Source organism: Salmo salar, chromosome 03 (assembly GCF_965601325.2).
Source record: "Salmo salar chromosome 03, fSalSal1, whole genome shotgun sequence".
Classification (NCBI taxonomy): domain Eukaryota; kingdom Metazoa; phylum Chordata; class Actinopteri; order Salmoniformes; family Salmonidae; genus Salmo; species Salmo salar.
In genome coordinates this window covers 105,242,501-105,262,013 of record NC_138293.1, presented here as the reverse complement: position 1 = coordinate 105,262,013, position 19,513 = coordinate 105,242,501, and the positions used below count along the sequence as shown (strand labels likewise).

The 19,513-nt window shown below is 44.5% G+C and overlaps 1 protein-coding gene across 1 annotated transcript in view; it reads left to right on the top strand.

The window, feature by feature from the left end:
• Positions 1-422: 422 nt before the first annotated feature.
• tnrc18 (trinucleotide repeat containing 18) overlaps positions 423-19,513 on the top strand; it is an 86,590-nt gene continuing 67,499 nt past the window's right edge. Inside the window, 1 exon segment of the mRNA XM_082973151.1 lies at positions 423-1,996. Within this exon segment, the coding sequence (XP_082829277.1) occupies positions 1,798-1,996 (199 nt within the window). The 5' untranslated portion in view covers positions 423-1,797.

Below are 19,513 nucleotides of genomic sequence, written 5' to 3'. Positions count from 1 at the left end.
GGGTAGCTGTGTTTTATCGGTATTGTTGGATGTGTTCGCTGCTAGATACAGGAGAACAACAGCGGGCTTTTTAACTGCTTAAAGTTTACTTTCACAATAATGGACCCGAGAAAAGTTTGAAACGTGGCCGCCTGAGCCTCTCCCTGCGCCGCATGGCCTGCTGCCCCGCACCGCCCCACTAACAGCCTCTGGATACATTAGTATCGCTGCTTTATACAAAGTGATAAACCGTCGAAATAATGTTTTTATTTTTTTTTATGTAAAAAGTAAATGTTTATCAGATCTGCTGTCTGCCACGACTCCGCGGTGTGACCAGACAACTCGATACTCTGCCAGTCTGACGGTTACAATACAACATTTAGCTCGTTGTTTACTAAAATAACTTTTAAAAATAAAAATATATTTTTAATCAGACCTTAGCTTTTTTTATTTTTATAACAGTGAAATAGCGTTTTGTTAGCCTGTACCTAAAACAGACTGTATGTAGTCCACAACAAGAAGCAACTACTAGAAACCTGGAATTAATTACGAGGGATTTTGACCATTCAGCCTTTCTTTCCAGCACGAAAAGTCCGTGTTTTAATTTGCTGATTTAAATGTTTCAGATCGCCTCCATAAGAGTCATTAAAGACGACCGTTTTAGATCATTATTCTACATTAAAAACAACGCGACACTAGCCAGGTCTACTCGCTTGGCTGCATTTGGTATAAACACACATTAAACGTTATTATCAAGCTGTTTTAGTGTGTGTTTTTTTTTTTTAAATACACACGAACTTAACCGAGTCGGCAGTTAGGGCTGCCATGTAATGTTGATGTAAATAGTGTTTAGTAACGGAGGAGTGGCGTGATCAGCCGTCTGGGGTGTGAACGGAACGGGGTCAGGTCCTCCAGGCAGCAGCGGGGATATCTTTAACACGACCTGCGGATCAGGACGCTCCAACATACCGCTCAACTCTTCTGATCAACGACACGGGGCTCTTCTGCAGCCCTATTTATATATTTATATATTATTAAACCAGTTTGACAAATATATTTGATGGGCCGGTGATATTTACGGTGTATTGGGTTTTTACATCGGTGGAGCTGCTGGCTGGTTCAGGGCTGACGGAACAACTCGGCCATCGACGCTATTCCACAAGGAATCCATATTATACAAGGAATCCATTTGACGACGACGTGGGTTTTTTAGTTTGTTGTTGGGCTGAGCTGTTTTTTTTTGTTGGTTCATTTGGGATCAGAGACCATCCAATCTGTTCCCCGACTACCGCTCAGTTCCCTGCCCCGTTAGCGGGGAAGAGCGACGGCTTCACCGGTTTCACCGTCTGCTGCCTGAGAGTCGTGGAAGAAACGCAGCTTGGTCAGCTAAACCTTTTCAATAATCATATTATTGTAATTATTATTATTAGCACACAGTGGTTCATATGAAGGGTCTCCACAACCGCTTAACCGTTATTCCTATTTGCGCGTTTATGAAAGATTGTAGATTTTAAGTTTTTTAAGTGTTTTTCCAAACTGCGTCATTGCCCGTCTAATGGACCGAGCTCCGTATATTCCGGTAGAGGCTCTTGGGTAAAAAAAAACGACTGTTACTTAAGTCCTTATGAACTGACCTCGCCAGAGACAAGACGTACGGGTGTGTGGATTGATTTGTATATGTCAAGCGATTTTACTGCGTGTTTTTATAGGTCAGGGATGTCGATGGGCAGCCTAGCCTTCAGCGGCTCTTTGGGAACACTATCCCGGACACAGTGTTAGCTCTGGACGTCCCTCCCCCTTCCCTCCCTACACTGGAGAATGGATGGCCGAGATTTCGGACCCCCTCGATCTGTCCATGTTCCCCCTCCACTGTTGGCCATGGAGACCCACCGACTCGGAGCTGCTGCTGCAGCCAGGATGATCCCTCCCTCGCCGGGACACTTGGCCACAGGGCACCCGGGAAATCTCCACGTCGGGAAATTCCTTCCATCTGTTATGAACCTTCATCCACATCACAGTAAGATCTATCTATCATATATCTATCATATATCTATCATATATCTATCATATATCTATCGATTCTACAGTATCTATCTATCTATCTATCTATCTATCTATCTATCTATCTATCTATCTATCTATCTATCTATCTATCTATCTATCTATCTATCTATTCTACAGTATCTATCTATCTATCTATTCTACAGTATCTATCTATCTATTCTACAGTATCTATCTATCTATCTATCTATCTATCTATCTATCTATCTATCTATCTATCTATCTATCTATCTATCTATCTATCTATCTATCTATCTATCTATCTATCTATCTATCGGCCTGGTTTCTAGCTGTTCTGTTTTACTGCTTTATAAATGACCACGTCTCTATTCTGTATTTTTAATATAAACATATTGGTCCTTCTGTAAAGAACAGTTGAATGCACAGTGGCTACAGGAGATATGTAGGTTAATGTAATGAAACTTCACTCACAGATGTATATATATATATATATATAGGCTTTATGTAGGTTAATGGGATGAAACTTCACAGATATATATATATATATATATAGGCTTTATGTAGGTTAATGTAGTAATGAAACTTCACAGATATATATATATAGGCTTTATGTAGGTTAATGTAGTAATGAAACTTCACAGATATATATATATAGGCTTTATGTAGGTTAATGTAGTAATGAAACTTCACAGATATATATATATATATATATATATATATAGGCTTTATGTAGGTTAATGTAGAACTGAAACTTCACAGATATATAGGCTTTATGTAGGTTAATGTAGAACTGAAACTTCACAGATATATATATATATATATAGGCTTTATGTAGGTTAATGTAGAACTGAAACTTCACAGATATATAGGCTTTATGTAGGTTAATGTAGAACTGAAACTTCACAGATATATATATATATATATGGGCTTTATGTAGGTTAATGTAGAACTGAAACTTCACAGATATATAGGCTTTATGTAGGTTAATGTAGAACTGAAACTTCACAGATATATAGGCTTTATGTAGGTTAATGTAGTAATGAAACTTCACAGATATATATATATATATATATATATATATATATATATATATATATATATATAGGCTTTATGTAGGTTAATGTAGAACTGAAACTTCACAGATATATAGGCTTTATGTAGGTTAATGTAGAACTGAAACTTCACAGATATATATATATATATATAGGCTTTATGTAGGTTAATGTAGAACTGAAACTTCACAGATATATAGGCTTTATGTAGGTTAATGTAGAACTGAAACTTCACAGATATATATATATATATATAGGCTTTATGTAGGTTAATGTAGAACTGAAACTTCACAGATATATAGGCTTTATGTAGGTTAATGTAGAACTGAAACTTCACAGATATATATATATATATATAGGCTTTATGTAGGTTAATGTAGAACTGAAACTTCACAGATATATAGGCTTTATGTAGGTTAATGTAGAACTGAAACGTCACAGAACAGTTGTGGGAATAAACGTATCAGGTAGGGAACAATAGAGATGACAAATCACTCACATTTTATCTGTCACATGCTTGGTAAACAACCTGTGTAGACTAGCAGTGAAATGCTTTCTCCTTCTCCAGATAAAATACAAAAAATCACATGAGGAATAAATACACAGCGAATGACAATAATGAGTAATAATAACATGGCTATATACAGGAAGTACCAGGTAATAACATGGCTATATACAGGAAGTACCAGGTAATAACATGGCTATATACAGGAAGTACCAGGTAATAACATGGCTATATACAGGAAGTACCAGGTAATAACATGGCTATATACAGGAAGTACCAGGTAATAACATGGCTATATACAGGAAGTACCAGGTAATAACATGGCTATATACAGGGAGTACCAGGTAATAACATGGCTATATACAGGAAGTACCAGGTAATAACATGGCTATATACAGGAAGTACCAGGTAATAACATGGCTATATACAGGAAGTACCAGGTAATAACATGGCTATATACAGGAAGTACCAGGTAATAACATGGCTATATACAGGAAGTACCAGGTAATAACATGACTATATACAGGAAGTACCAGGTAATAACATGGCTATATACAGGAAGTATCAGGTAATAACATGACTATATACAGGAAGTACCAGGTAATAACATGGCTATATACAGGAAGTACCAGGTAATAACATGGCTATATATACAGGGAGTACCAGGTAATAACATGGCTATATACAGGAAGTACCAGGTAATAACATGGCTATATACAGGAAGTATCAGGTAATAACATGACTATATACAGGAAGTACCAGGTAATAACATGGTTATATACAGGAAGTACCAGGTAATAACATGGTTATATACAGGAAGTACCAGGTAATAACATGGCTATATACAGGAAGTACCAGGTAATAACATGGTTATATACAGGGAGTACCAGGTAATAACATGGCTATATACAGGAAGTACCAGGTAATAACATGACTATATACAGGAAGTATCAGGTAATAACATGACTATATACAGGAAGTACCAGGTAATAACATGGCTATATACAGGAAGTATCAGGTAATAACATGGCTATATACAGGAAGTACCAGGTAATAACATGGCTATATACAGGAAGTACCAGGTAATAACATGACTATATACAGGGGTACCAGGTAATAACATGGCTATATACAGGAAGTATCAGGTAATAACATGGCTATATACAGGAAGTACCAGGTAATAACATGACTATATACAGGAAGTACCAGGTAATAACATGGCTATATACAGGAAGTACCAGGTAATAACATGGCTATATACATATATATATATATCCCCTTTCTAGGGAGTTTTTCCTAGCCACCCCTCATAGCCTGGTTCCTCTCTAGGTTTCTTCCTAATGTTCTGGCCTTTCTAGGGAGTTTTTCCTAGCCACCCCTCATAGCCTGGTTCCTCTCTAGGTTTCTTCCTAGGTTCTCGCCTTTCTAGGGAGTTTTTCCTAGCCACTGTGCTTCTACACCTGCATTGCTTGCTGTTTTTCGGGTTTTAGGCTGGGTTTCTGTACAGCACTTTGAGATATCAGCTGATGTAAGAAGGGCTTTATAAAATACATTTGATATACAGAGATTACCGAGTCGATGTGCAGGGGTACGAGGTAATTGAGGTAGCTATGTACATATAGGTAAAGAGGTAAAGTGACCAAGCAACAGGATAGATGATAAACAGTAGCAGCAGTGGGTGTGTGTGTGTTGGGGTTGGGGGTGTGTGTGTGTGTTGGGGTTGGGGGTGTGTGTGTGTGTTGGGGTTGGGGGTGTGTGTGTGTGTTGGGGTTGGGGGTGTGTGTGTGTGTTGGGGTTGGGTGTGTGTGTGTGTGTGTGTGTGTGTGTGTTGGGTGTGTGTGTGTGTGTTGGGTGTGTGTGTGTGTGTGGGTTGGGTGTGTGTGTGTGTTGGGTGTGTGTGTGTGTTGGGTGTGTGTGTGTGTTGGGGGTGTGTGTGTGTTGGGGGTGTGTGTGTGTTGGGGGTGTGTGTGTGTTGGGGGTGTGTGTGTGTGTTGGGGGTGTGTGTGTGTGTGTTGGGGGTGTGTGTGTGTGTTGGGGGTGTGTGTGTGTGTTGGGGGTGTGTGTGGGTTGTGTGTGTGTGTGTTGGGGTTGGGTGTGTGTGTGTGTGTTGGGGTTGGGTGTGTGTGTGTTGGGGTTGGGTGTGTGTGTGTGTGTGTGTTGGGGTTGGGTGTGTGTGTGTGTGTGTGTTGGGGTTGGGTGTGTGTGTGTGTGTGTGTTGGGGTTGGGTGTGTGTGTGTGTGTGTGTTGGGGTTGGGTGTGTGTGTGTGTGTGTGTGTTGGGGTTGGGTGTGTGTGTGTGTGTGTGTGTTGGGGTTGGGTGTGTGTGTGTGTGTGTGTGTGTTGGGGTTGGGTGTGTGTGTGTGTGTGTTGGGGTTGGGTGTGTGTGTGTGTGTGTTGGGGTTGGGTGTGTGTGTGTGTGTGTTGGGGTTGGGTGTGTGTGTGTGTTGGGGTTGGGTGTGTGTGTGTGTTGGGGGGTGTGCGTGTGTTGCTGGGTGTGCGTGTGTTGCTGGGTTTTCGTGTGTTGCGGGGTGTTCGTGGGGTGTGTTGCGGTGTGTGTGTGTGTGTTGGGGTGTCAGCATAAAGGCCCCAGCATGCTTCAGTTCAGCTGGTTGCTAGGACAACCCAACGAGTCTCCTCTCATATTCCCTTAAAAGACCTTCACTTGGAAAACAAGAAAACAGGCCGTTTGTCCATTTTCAGACGCCGTAGCCAGTATGCACTTCCTCAAAAAAATTAAAATAATAATATTGAATTCATCAAAGATAACTCGATAAATCTTTACGATGGGACAGAGTTGTGGATAAAATGTTAAACCAGTATTGTCTCCGCTGTTCAACTAGAATCGGCAGTGCAGCTGCCGACGACATCAACCCCCAGAATTCATACCGTCGGAGCAAAGACAGAAACGCAAAAAACAAAACAATCAACACAGCTTCATTACATTTACATTTGAGTCATTTAGCAGACGCTCTTATCCAGAGCGACTTACAGTTGTGAATGCAGACATTTCATACATTTCATACATTTTTTTTCTCCGTACTGGTCCCCCGTGAGAATCGAACCCACAACCCTGGCGTTGCAAACACCATGCTCTACCAACTGAGCCACACGGGAGAAGGAGCCTCCCCTCTGTATTCAAGCAGTCCTTTGCAACGGACTCTGACCGGGCCGAATAAATGGCAAGAGTGGTAGGTATGTTTCTAGCTGTGGATATGGGTCTCTGAGTGGTAGGTATGTTTCTAGCTGTGGATATGGGTCTCTGAGTGGTAGGTATGTTTCTAGCTGTGGATATGGGTTTCTGAGTGGTAGGTATGTTTCTAGCTGTGGATATGGGTTCATTCTCTGAGTGGTAGGTATGTTTCTAGCTGTGGGTTCGGTCTCTGAGTGGTAGGTATGTTTCTAGCTGTGGGTTCGTTCTCTGAGTGGTAGGTATGTTTCTAGCTGTGGGTCCATTCTCTGAGTGGTAGGTATGTTTCTAGCTGTGGATATGGGTCTCTGAGTGGTAGGTATGTTTCTAGCTGTGGATATGGGTCTCTGAGTGGTAGGTATGTTTCTAGCTGTGGATATGGGTCTCTGAGTGGTAGGTATGTTTCTAGCTGTGGATATGGGTCTCTGAGTGGTAGGTATGTTTCTAGCTGTGGATATGGGTCTCTGAGTGGTAGGTATGTTTCTAGCTGTGGATATGGGTCTCTGAGTGGTAGGTATGTTTCTAGCTGTGGATATGGGTCTATTCTGAGTGGTAGGTATGTTTGTATCTGTAGATATGGGTCTATTCTGAGTGGTAGGTATGTTTCTAGCTGTGGGTTTGTTCTCTGAGTGGTAGGTATGTTTCTAGCTGTGGATATGGGTTCATTCTGAGTGGTAGGTATGTTTGTATCTGTAGATATGGGTCTATTCTGAGTGGTAGGTATGTTTCTAGCTGTGGATATGGGTTCATTCTCTGAGTGGTAGGTATGTTTCTAGCTGTGGGTCCGTTCTCTGAGTGGTAGGTATGTTTCTAGCTGTGGATATGGGTCTCTGAGTGGTAGGTATGTTTCTAGCTGTGGGTCCGTTCTCTGAGTGGTAGGTATGTTTCTAGCTGTGGATATGGGTCTCTGAGTGGTAGGTATGTTTCTAGCTGTGGATATGGGTCTATTCTGAGTGGTAGGTATGTTTCTAGCTGTGGATATGGGACCGACCTCCAGGGTTACTGAGAGATGCCTAACGGTGACATCACATGACCCCCCGTAGCGGGAAATCAGACTTATCGCGCTACAGACGCCTCCCGTTTTATGAGTAGTGTGGATCTTTGGACGAAAATATTATATCACTGGCCTGTAGAACGTCTGAGCCGTGTTTTACAAATTGTTTTCACATGAATATTGCACTTTTATTTTAGGGTTGTTGATGAGTAATCGTGTTGTTTTGTTTGTTTGTTTTTATGTAAGAAAATACAGTGTTGATGTTCCTGATTGTCCTCTCAGCAGGCCTTAGACGAGTCGTGATCATATATGGAATCGGGGAATATATCAACGCTTTTGGATTTTCCTTAAATAGACAACGAAACGCTACAGTAACTGTTGGAATTTCGTTTTTTCCGCTGTACCCTCTGTACCCGCTGTACCCTCTGTACCCGCTGTACCCTCTGTACCCGCTGTACCCTCTGTACCCTCTGTACCCTCTGTACCCGCTGTACCCTCTGTACCCTCTGTACCCGCTGTACCCTCTGTACCCTCTGTACCCGCTGTACCCTCTGTACCCTCTGTACCCGCTGTACCCTCTGTACCCGAAACCGAACCGCGGCCTCAACGGCAATACAAACCGAACCGCTGTGTCTGTGCTCTTGGTTATAACAGATGAAATGATACATTGTATCGACATTGGAGCAGTGAGCAAAGTCAGCAATGTAACAAATATAGAAATCTTAACAACAGATGACACATCGGGGTTCTGCGTCTTCATCCTCGACTCGCGAACACCTGACGGATGAACTAAAATGTTTTATGAAGAGCGGACGGAGGAGAGACGCGAAGCGACTGAAGGCTGGTTAGTGGGATGTTAGCGGGTGGATTACAGCTGCAACACGTGATGACGAGGACGTTGGGACCTGCGGGTTCAAGAGACTGGTGGCAGTTGGTTTAAATTCAACAGGATTTCAACGGCGGGTTTGTTATTGATCGGTAGGGAAACGAGTAGTGCGGTATTCTATAATGTTGGTATCATGATGTTTTGGTATACCGCGCAATACTACTGTGGATGTGACTAAAATAATTTTTTTTTTTTTTTCTGAATTCAGCGTATTGTTGTTTTGGACTATTTTCAAAGAGAACATTAAACTTTTTTAATAAAAAAAAAATAATATTTAACCTTTTTTTTTTTTTTTTGATTAAAGTCTTATTTCCAGTTTTACTACAAGATATGAATTTTCCGCAATGTTTGTTTTTCAAATGATGTATTTCATAAAAACTGAAATGTGAGTAAGTAAATAGCCCACATGAACTTGAAAAATGAAAGGTTTTGTTTTGACTGGTTTTAGGGTTTTCACTCTCAAAAGGACTCTGTTTTTAATAGAGGAAAAACAACAACATTGGATTTTCTAAGTCCACAGCGATGCTTAAACCACATCAAGAGACCACTTTTGAGGGCTGGGGGAAAATCTGAGGCATTTAGATTTTTGGGTGAAGTTACCCTTTAATCCACGTGAGAACCTAGCGAGAGGCTGTTGTTGTTTAGCACCTAGCGAGAGACTGTTGTTATTTAGCACCTAGCGAGAGGCTGTTGATTAGCACCTAGCGAGAGGCTGTTGATTAGCACCCAGCGAGAGGCTGTTGTTGTTTAGCGCCTAGCGAGAGACTGTTGTTGTTTAGCGCCTAGCGAGAGGCTGTTGTTGTTTAGCGCCTAGCGAGAGGCTGTTGTTGTTTAGCGCCTAGCGAGAGGCTGTTGTTGTTTAGCGCCTAGCGAGAGGCTGTTGTTGTTTAGCGCCTAGCGAGAGGCTGTTGTTGTTTAGCGCCTAGCGAGAGGCTGTTGTTGTTTAGCACCTAGCGAGAGGCTGTTGTTGTTTAGCACCTAGCGAGAGGCTGTTGTTTAGCGCCTAGCGAGAGGCTGTTGTTGTTTAGCGCCTAGCGAGAGGCTGTTGTTTAGCGCCTAGCGAGAGGCTGTTGATTAGCACCCAGCGAGAGGCTGTTGTTGTTTAGCGCCTAGCGAGAGACTGTTGTTGTTTAGCGCCTAGCGAGAGGCTGTTGTTGTTTAGCGCCTAGCGAGAGGCTGTTGTTGTTTAGCGCCTAGCGAGAGGCTGTTGTTGTTTAGCGCCTAGCGAGAGGCTGTTGTTGTTTAGCGCCTAGCGAGAGGCTGTTGATTAGCACCTAGCGAGAGGCTGTTGATTAGCACCTAGCGAGAGGCTGTTGATTAGCACCTAGCGAGAGGCTGTTGTTGTTTAGCACCTAGCGAGAGGCTGTTGTTGTTTAGCGCCTAGCGAGAGGCTGTTGTTGTTTAGCGCCTAGCGAGAGGCTGTTGTTTAGCACCTAGCGAGAGGCTGTTGTTGTTTAGCACCTAGCGAGAGGCTGTTGTTGTTTAGCACCTAGCGAGAGGCTGTTGTTGTTTAGCGCCTAGCGAGAGGCTGTTGTTGTTTAGCGCCTAGCGAGAGGCTGTTGTTGTTTAGCGCCTAGCGAGAGGCTGTTGTTGTTTAGCGCCTAGCGAGAGGCTGTTGTTGTTTAGCGCCTAGCGAGAGGCTGTTGTTGTTTAGCGCCTAGCGAGAGGCTGTTGTTGTTTAGCACCTAGCGAGAGGCTGTTGTTTAGCGCCTAGCGAGAGGCTGTTGTTGTTTAGCGCCTAGCGAGAGGCTGTTGTTGTTTAGCGCCTAGCGAGAGGCTGTTGTTTAGCGCCTAGCGAGAGGCTGTTGTTGTTTAGCGCCTAGCGAGAGGCTGTTGTTGTTTAGCGCCTAGCGAGAGGCTGTTGTTGTTTAGCGCCTAGCGAGAGGCTGTTGTTGTTTAGCGCCTAGCGAGAGGCTGTTGTTGTTTAGCGCCTAGCGAGAGGCTGTTGATTAGCACCTAGCGAGAGGCTGTTGATTAGCACCTAGCGAGAGGCTGTTGATTAGCACCTAGCGAGAGGCTGTTGTTGTTTAGCACCTAGCGAGAGGCTGTTGTTGTTTAGCGCCTAGCGAGAGGCTGTTGTTGTTTAGCGCCTAGCGAGAGGCTGTTGTTGTTTAGCGCCTAGCGAGAGGCTGTTGTTGTTTAGCGCCTAGCGAGAGGCTGTTGTTGTTTAGCGCCTAGCGAGAGGCTGTTGTTGTTTAGCGCCTAGCGAGAGGCTGTTGTTGTTTAGCGCCTAGCGAGAGGCTGTTGTTGTTTAGCGCCTAGCGAGAGGCTGTTGTTGTTTAGCGCCTAGCGAGAGGCTGTTGTTGTTTAGCGCCTAGCGAGAGGCTGTTGTTGTTTAGCGCCCAGCGAGAGGCTGTTGTTGTTTAGCGCCTGGCGAGAGGCTGTTGTTGTTTAGCGCCTGGCGAGAGGCTGTTGTTGTTTGGCGCCCGGCGAGAGGCCGTTGTTGTTTGGCGCCCGGCGAGAGGCCGTTGTTGTTTGGCGCCCGGCGAGAGGCCGTTGTTGTTTGGCGCCCGGCGAGAGGCCGTTGTTGTTTGGCGCCCGGCGAGAGGCCGTTGTTGTTTGGCGCCCGGCGAGAGGCCGTTGTTGTTTGGCGCCCGGCGAGAGGCCGTTGTTGTTTGGCGCCCGGCCAGAGGCCTGTCCTATCAATAGATCGCTTGAAGATGCATGTCGTTCTTTCTAGGGTAGAAGTACTGTCCTATGTAACGTAGGGGAATGTGTGTGTGTGTGTGTGTGTGTGTGTGTGTGTGTGTGTGTGTGTGTGTGTGTGTGTGTGTGTTTTCTTGCTGGTCATCAGAAGTGATCTGATTTCTCAGCTCCACAACCATCTCAAAACACTTGTGTGGTTTGTAGCTTCGGGGGATTGGAGACGAGGTGGGTGAGTGTTGCAAAACAGTTTGGCAGTTGAAATGCTTTTCCAGGAGAGGAGCCATTTTGTTCAGAATGAAGGATATTTATCTCTGGTGTCTCACCTTCTCCTCTTCCTCTCCTCTCCAGAATTAAGGATATTTAATCTCTGGTGAAATTCTACCGTAGAGCTGTGTGTCTTGTTGGGTTTAGAGGTAGAGCTGTTTGTTTATATAGAGTGACGTCAGACCCTGGGTATTTTAACATGCCATGACACACACACACACACACACACACACACACACACACACACGCCACCCTCCCTAACAAGCCCAACCCTCTGTGTGTGACAGCTGCTGTGTGTGGGGGCGTGAGGAGAGGGTGTGTGTACGCACATTGTGTGTGTGAGAAAGTGTTGGTGCCGTGTGTGTGTGTGTGTGTGTGTGTGTGTGTGTGTGTGTGTGTGTGTGTGTGTTGGTAGTGTGTGTGTGTGTTGGTAGTGTGTGTGTGTGTTGGTAGTGTGTGTGTGTGTTGGTACTGTGTGTGTGTGTGTGTGTGTGTGTGTGTGTTGGTACAGTGTGTGTGTTGGTACTGTGTGTGTGTGTGTGTGTTGGTGCTGTGTGTGTTGGTGCTGTGTGTGTGTGTTGGTGCAGTGTGTGTGTGTTGGTGCAGTGTGTGTGTGTTGGTGCAGTGTGTGTGTGTTGGTGCAGTGTGTGTGTGTTGGTACAGTGTGTGTGTGTGTGTGTGTGTGTTGGTACAGTGTGTATCTTGTTCCCCCTCCTATTAATCTAAGGCTGTGTGAGCGCTGACCAGTGGACGTGGTGCCATGGTAACAGAGTGACTCAGCCTGTTAAGCGTTCCCAGCTCCGCTCTTCTTCTGTGGTGCGTTTTGTCCAAACAACATTTTCAAAGATTTTTACTGAGTTACAGTTCATATGAGGAAATCAGTCCATTTTAAATAAATTCATTTGGTCCTAAATCTATGAATTTCACATGACTGGGAATACAGATATGCATTTGTTGGTAACAGATACCTTAATAAAATGGGCCTCAGGACCTCGTCACTGTATTTCTGTTAGATTCAAATTTCCATCGATAAAATGTAATTGTGTTTTGTTGTCCGTATCCCATGTTGCACTCTGTTCACAACGTTGACATCAACTAACCCGCTCGACCACACGATGCCATACACACGGTCTGTTCTCGAAAACGGCGGAGGCTGGCATATGGTAGAGAAATTAACATTTAAATTATCTAACAACATCTCTGTTGGACATTCCTGCAGTCAGCATGCCAATTGTACGCTCCCTCAAAACTTGAGATATCTGTGGCATTGTGTTGTGTGACAAAACTGCCAAAACATTTTTTAAAGTGGCCTTTTTATTGTCCTCAGCACAAGGTGCACCTGTGTAATGATCATGCTGTTTAATCAGTTTCTTGATAGGCCACACCTGTCAGGTGGATGGATTATCTTGGCGAAGGAGAAACATTTGTGCAAAACAACAAATTTGTGCAAAACATTTGAGAGAAATACGCTTTTTGTGCGTATGGAACATTTCTGGGATCTTTAATTTCTCATGAAACATGGGACCAACACTTTACATGTTGTGTTTATATTGTTCTGAGTAATGAGAGTTTTTATATCGTTGACATGTTAAGCCCAGTAGGGTTCAAATATTTATATATTCTTAATTCCTTAATTAATTCCTTTACTTAGATTTGTGTGTATTAGGTAGTTGTTGTGGAATTGTTAGATATTACTGCACTGTCGGAACTAGAAGCACAAGCATTTCACTACACTCGCATTAACACCTGCTAAACACGTGTACGTGATGAATAAAATTAGATTTATTTGGGAAAAGCCACGGGATGTTTTTTTTTTTTTCAATACGGTAACTATTTATTTAAAGATTTTTTCAATAAATTAGAATATTTTTTTGCTACTTTTTTAAGTTAATACCTGTAGTCAACTTGTGCAATACGAGATACATCAGGAGGTAGCTGTTCTAGGGGGTGTTATCATTAGTCCAGACTCTCTCCTCCATCTAGCTGTTCTAGGGGGGTGTTATCATTAGTCCAGACTCTCTCCTCCATCTAGCTGTTCTAGGGGTGTTATCATTAGTCCAGACTCTCTCCTCCATCTAGCTGTTCTAGGGGTGTTATCATTAGTCCAGACTCTCTCCTCCATCTAGCTGTTCTAGGGGGTGTTATCATTAGTCCAGACTCTCTCCTCCATCTAGCTGTTCTAGGGGTGTTATCATTAGTCCAGACTCTCTCCTCCATCTAGCTGTTCTAGGGGTGTTATCATTAGTCCAGACTCTCTCCTCCATCTAGCTGTTCTAGGGGGTGTTATCATTAGTCCAGACTCTCTCCTCCATCTAGCTGTTCTAGGGGTGTTATCATTAGTCCAGACTCTCTCCTCCATCTAGCTGTTCTAGGGGTGTTATCATTAGTCCAGACTCTCTCCTCCATCTAGCTGTTCTAGGGGTGTTATCATTAGTCCAGACTCTCTCCTCCATCTAGCTGTTCTAGGGGGTGTTATCATTAGTCCAGACTCTCTCCTCCATCTAGCTGTTCTAGGGGGTGTTATCATTAGTCCAGACTCTCTCCTCCATCTAGCTGTTCTAGGGGTGTTATCATTAGTCCAGACTCTCTCCTCCATCTAGCTGTTCTAGGGGTGTTATCATTAGTCCAGACTCTCTCCTCCATCTAGCTGTTCTAGGGGTGTTATCATTAGTCCAGACTCTCTCCTCCATCTAGCTGTTCTAGGGGTGTTATCATTAGTCCAGACTCTCTCCTCCATCTAGCTGTTCTAGGGGTGTTATCATTAGTCCAGACTCTCTCCTCCATCTAGCTGTTCTAGGGGTGTTATCATTAGTCCAGACTCTCTCCTCCATCTAGCTGTTCTAGGGGTGTTATCATTAGTCCAGACTCTCTCCTCCATCTAGCTGTTCTAGGGGTGTTATCATTAGTCCAGACTCTCTCCTCCATCTAGCTGTTCTAGGGGTGTTATCATTAGTCCAGACTCTCTCCTCCATCTAGCTGTTCTAGGGGGTGTTATCATTAGTCCAGACTCTCTCCTCCATCTAGCTGTTCTAGGGGTGTTATCATTAGTCCAGACTCTCTCCTCCATCTAGCTGTTCTAGGGGTGTTATCATTAGTCCAGACTCTCTCCTCCATCTAGCTGTTCTAGGGGTGTTATCATTAGTCCAGACTCTCTCCTCCATCTAGCTGTTCTAGGGGTGTTATCATTAGTCCAGACTCTCTCCTCCATCTAGCTGTTCTAGGGGGTGTTATCATTAGTCCAGACTCTCTCCTCCATCTAGCTGTTCTAGGGGGTGTTATCATTAGTCCAGACTCTCTCCTCCATCTAGCTGTTCTAGGGGGTGTTATCATTAGTCCAGACTCTCTCCTCCATCTAGCTGTTCTAGGGGTGTTATCATTAGTCCAGACTCTCTCCTCCATCTAGCTGTTCTAGGGGGTGTTATCATTAGTCCAGACTCTCTCCTCCATCTAGCTGTTCTAGGGGGGTGTTATCATTAGTCCAGACTCTCTCCTCCATCTAGCTGTTCTAGGGGTGTTATCATTAGTCCAGACTCTCTCCTCCATCTAGCTGTTCTAGGGGGTGTTATCATTAGTCCAGACTCTCTCCTCCATCTAGCTGTTCTAGGGGTGTTATCATTAGTCCAGACTCTCTCCTCCATCTAGCTGTTCTAGGGGTGTTATCATTAGTCCAGACTCTCTCCTCCATCTAGCTGTTCTAGGGGGTGTTATCATTAGTCCAGACTCTCTCCTCCATCTAGCTGTTCTAGGGGTGTTATCATTAGTCCAGACTCTCTCCTCCATCTAGCTGTTCTAGGGGGTGTTATCATTAGTCCAGACTCTCTCCTCCATCTAGCTGTTCTAGGGGTGTTATCATTAGTCCAGACTCTCTCCTCCATCTAGCTGTTCTAGGGGTGTTATCATTAGTCCAGACTCTCTCCTCCATCTAGCTGTTCTAGGGGTGTTATCATTAGTCCAGACTCTCTCCTCCATCTAGCTGTTCTAGGGGTGTTATCATTAGTCCAGACTCTCTCCTCCATCTAGCTGTTCTAGGGGGTGTTATCATTAGTCCAGACTCTCTCCTCCATCTAGCTGTTCTAGGGGTGTTATCATTAGTCCAGACTCTCTCCTCCATCTAGCTGTTCTAGGGGTGTTATCATTAGTCCAGACTCTCTCCTCCATCTAGCTGTTCTAGGGGGTGTTATCATTAGTCCAGACTCTCTCCTCCATCTAGCTGTTCTAGGGGGTGTTATCATTAGTCCAGACTCTCTCCTCCATCTAGCTGTTCTAGGGGGTGTTATCATTAGTCCAGACTCTCTCCTCCATCTAGCTGTTCTAGGGGTGTTATCATTAGTCCAGACTCTCTCCTCCATCTAGCTGTTCTAGGGGTGTTATCATTAGTCCAGACTCTCTCCTCCATCTAGCTGTTCTAGGGGGTGTTATCATTAGTCCAGACTCTCTCCTCCATCTAGCTGTTCTAGGGGGTGTTATCATTAGTCCAGACTCTCTCCTCCATCTAGCTGTTCTAGGGGTGTTATCATTAGTCCAGACTCTCTCCTCCATCTAGCTGTTCTAGGGGTGTTATCATTAGTCCAGACTCTCTCCTCCATCTAGCTGTTCTAGGGGTGTTATCATTAGTCCAGACTCTCTCCTCCATCTAGCTGTTCTAGGGGTGTTATCATTAGTCCAGACTCTCTCCTCCATCTAGCTGTTCTAGGGGGGTGTTATCATTAGTCCAGACTCTCTCCTCCATCTAGCTGTTCTAGGGGGTGTTATCATTAGTCCAGACTCTCTCCTCCATCTAGCTGTTCTAGGGGTGTTATCATTAGTCCAGACTCTCTCCTCCATCTAGCTGTTCTAGGGGGGTGTTATCATTAGTCCAGACTCTCTCCTCCATCTAGCTGTTCTAGGGGTGTTATCATTAGTCCAGACTCTCTCCTCCATCTAGCTGTTCTAGGGGGGTGTTATCATTAGTCCAGACTCTCTCCTCCATCTAGCTGTTCTAGGGGTGTTATCATTAGTCCAGACTCTCTCCTCCATCTAGCTGTTCTAGGGGTGTTATCATTAGTCCAGACTCTCTCCTCCATCTAGCTGTTCTAGGGGTGTTATCATTAGTCCAGACTCTCTCCTCCATCTAGCTGTTCTAGGGGTGTTATCATTAGTCCAGACTCTCTCCTCCATCTAGCTGTTCTAGGGGGGTGTTATCATTAGTCCAGACTCTCTCCTCCATCTAGCTGTTCTAGGGGTGTTATCATTAGTCCAGACTCTCTCCTCCATCTAGCTGTTCTAGGGGGTGTTATCATTAGTCCAGACTCTCTCCTCCATCTAGCTGTTCTAGGGGTGTTATCATTAGTCCAGACTCTCTCCTCCATCTAGCTGTTCTAGGGGGGTGTTATCATTAGTCCAGACTCTCTCCTCCATCTAGCTGTTCTAGGGGGGTGTTATCATTAGTCCAGACTCTCTCCTCCATCTAGCTGTTCTAGGGGTGTTATCATTAGTCCAGACTCTCTCCTCCATCTAGCTGTTCTAGGGGGGTGTTATCATTAGTCCAGACTCTCTCCTCCATCTAGCTGTTCTAGGGGGGTGTTATCATTAGTCCAGACTCTCTCCTCCATCTAGCTGTTCTAGGGGGTGTTATCATTAGTCCAGACTCTCTCCTCCATCTAGCTGTTCTAGGGGGTGTTATCATTAGTCCAGACTCTCTCCTCCATCTAGCTGTTCTAGGGGGTGTTATCATTAGTCCAGACTCTCTCCTCCATCTAGCTGTTCTAGGGGTGTTATCATTAGTCCAGACTCTCTCCTCCATCTAGCTGTTCTAGGGGTGTTATCATTAGTCCAGACTCTCTCCTCCATCTAGCTGTTCTAGGGGTGTTATCATTAGTCCAGACTCTCTCCTCCATCTAGCTGTTCTAGGGGTGTTATCATTAGTCCAGACTCTCTCCTCCATCTAGCTGTTCTAGGGGTGTTATCATTAGTCCAGACTCTCTCCTCCATCTAGCTGTTCTAGGGGTGTTATCATTAGTCCAGACTCTCTCCTCCATCTAGCTGTTCTAGGGGTGTTATCATTAGTCCAGACTCTCTCCTCCATCTAGCTGTTCTAGGGGTGTTATCATTAGTCCAGACTCTCTCCTCCATCTAGCTGTTCTAGGGGTGTTATCATTAGTCCAGACTCTCTCCTCCATCTAGCTGTTCTAGGGGGTGTTATCATTAGTCCAGACTCTCTCCTCCATCTAGCTGTTCTAGGGGTGTTATCATTAGTCCAGACTCTCTCCTCCATCTAGCTGTTCTAGGGGTGTTATCATTAGTCCAGACTCTCTCCTCCATCTAGCTGTTCTAGGGGTGTTATCATTAGTCCAGACTCTCTCCTCCATCTAGCTGTTCTAGGGGTGTTATCATTAGTCCAGACTCTCTCCTCCATCTAGCTGTTCTAGGGGTGTTATCATTAGTCCAGACTCTCTCCTCCATCTAGCTGTTCTAGGGGGGTGTTATCATTAGTCCAGACTCTCTCCTCCATCTAGCTGTTCTAGGGGGGTGTTATCATTAGTCCAGACTCTCTCCTCCATCTAGCTGTTCTAGGGGGGTGTTATCATTAGTCCAGACTCTCTCCTCCATCTAGCTGTTCTAGGGGTGTTATCATTAGTCCAGACTCTCTCCTCCATCTAGCTGTTCTAGGGGGGTGTTATCATTAGTCCAGACTCTCTCCTCCATCTAGCTGTTCTAGGGGTGTTATCATTAGTCCAGACTCTCTCCTCCATCTAGCTGTTCTAGGGGGTGTTATCATTAGTCCAGACTCTCTCCTCCATCTAGCTGTTCTAGGGGTGTTATCATTAGTCCAGACTCTCTCCTCCATCTAGCTGTTCTAGGGGGTGTTATCATTAGTCCAGACTCTCTCCTCCATCTAGCTGTTCTAGGGGTGTTATCATTAGTCCAGACTCTCTCCTCCATCTAGCTGTTCTAGGGGGGTGTTATCATTAGTCCAGACTCTCTCCTCCATCTAGCTGTTCTAGGGGTGTTATCATTAGTCCAGACTCTCTCCTCCATCTAGCTGTTCTAGGGGTGTTATCATTAGTCCAGACTCTCTCCTCCATCTAGCTGTTCTAGGGGTGTTATCATTAGTCCAGACTCTCTCCTCCATCTAGCTGTTCTAGGGGGGTGTTATCATTAGTCCAGACTCTCTCCTCCATCTAGCTGTTCTAGGGGGTGTTATCATTAGTCCAGACTCTCTCCTCCATCTAGCTGTTCTAGGGGTGTTATCATTAGTCCAGACTCTCTCCTCCATCTAGCTGTTCTAGGGGTGTTATCATTAGTCCAGACTCTCTCCTCCATCTAGCTGTTCTAGGGGTGTTATCATTAGTCCAGACTCTCTCCTCCATCTAGCTGTTCTAGGGGTGTTATCATTAGTCCAGACTCTCTCCTCCATCTAGCTGTTCTAGGGGTGTTATCATTAGTCCAGACTCTCTCCTCCATCTAGCTGTTCTAGGGGGGTGGTGATCATTAGTCTAAACAGTTGCAAGCGAGAGTTTCAAATCTTCATACCATAACCGCTAACCGCTGCATGCAGCCAACATTATTATCAATGTCACCCTATTAGCTAACATCATAGTTAACATAGCTCCTAGAACTAACGAGTTAGTAAAATAATACAACGGAATATAGCTCTCTGCAGATTCTCAATTTGAATGAATGAATTTGTTCAAAACTATTCAACTATTCTCTCTCTCTCTTTCTCTCTCTCTCTCTCTCTCTCTCTCTCTCTCTCTCTGAGTCAACTCCTCACCATATTTTATGCGCTGCATTGCTAGCTAGCTGTAGCTTATTGCATTCAGTACTAGATGTATTCTCTGATCCTTTGATTGGGTGGACAACGCGTCAGTTCATGCTGCAAGAGCTCTGATGGGTTGGAGGAACGTCGTCCGGAAGTTGTCATAATTACTGTGTAAGTCTATGGAAGGAGGGTGAGAACCATGAGACTCCTAGGTTTTGTATTGAAGTCAATGTACCCA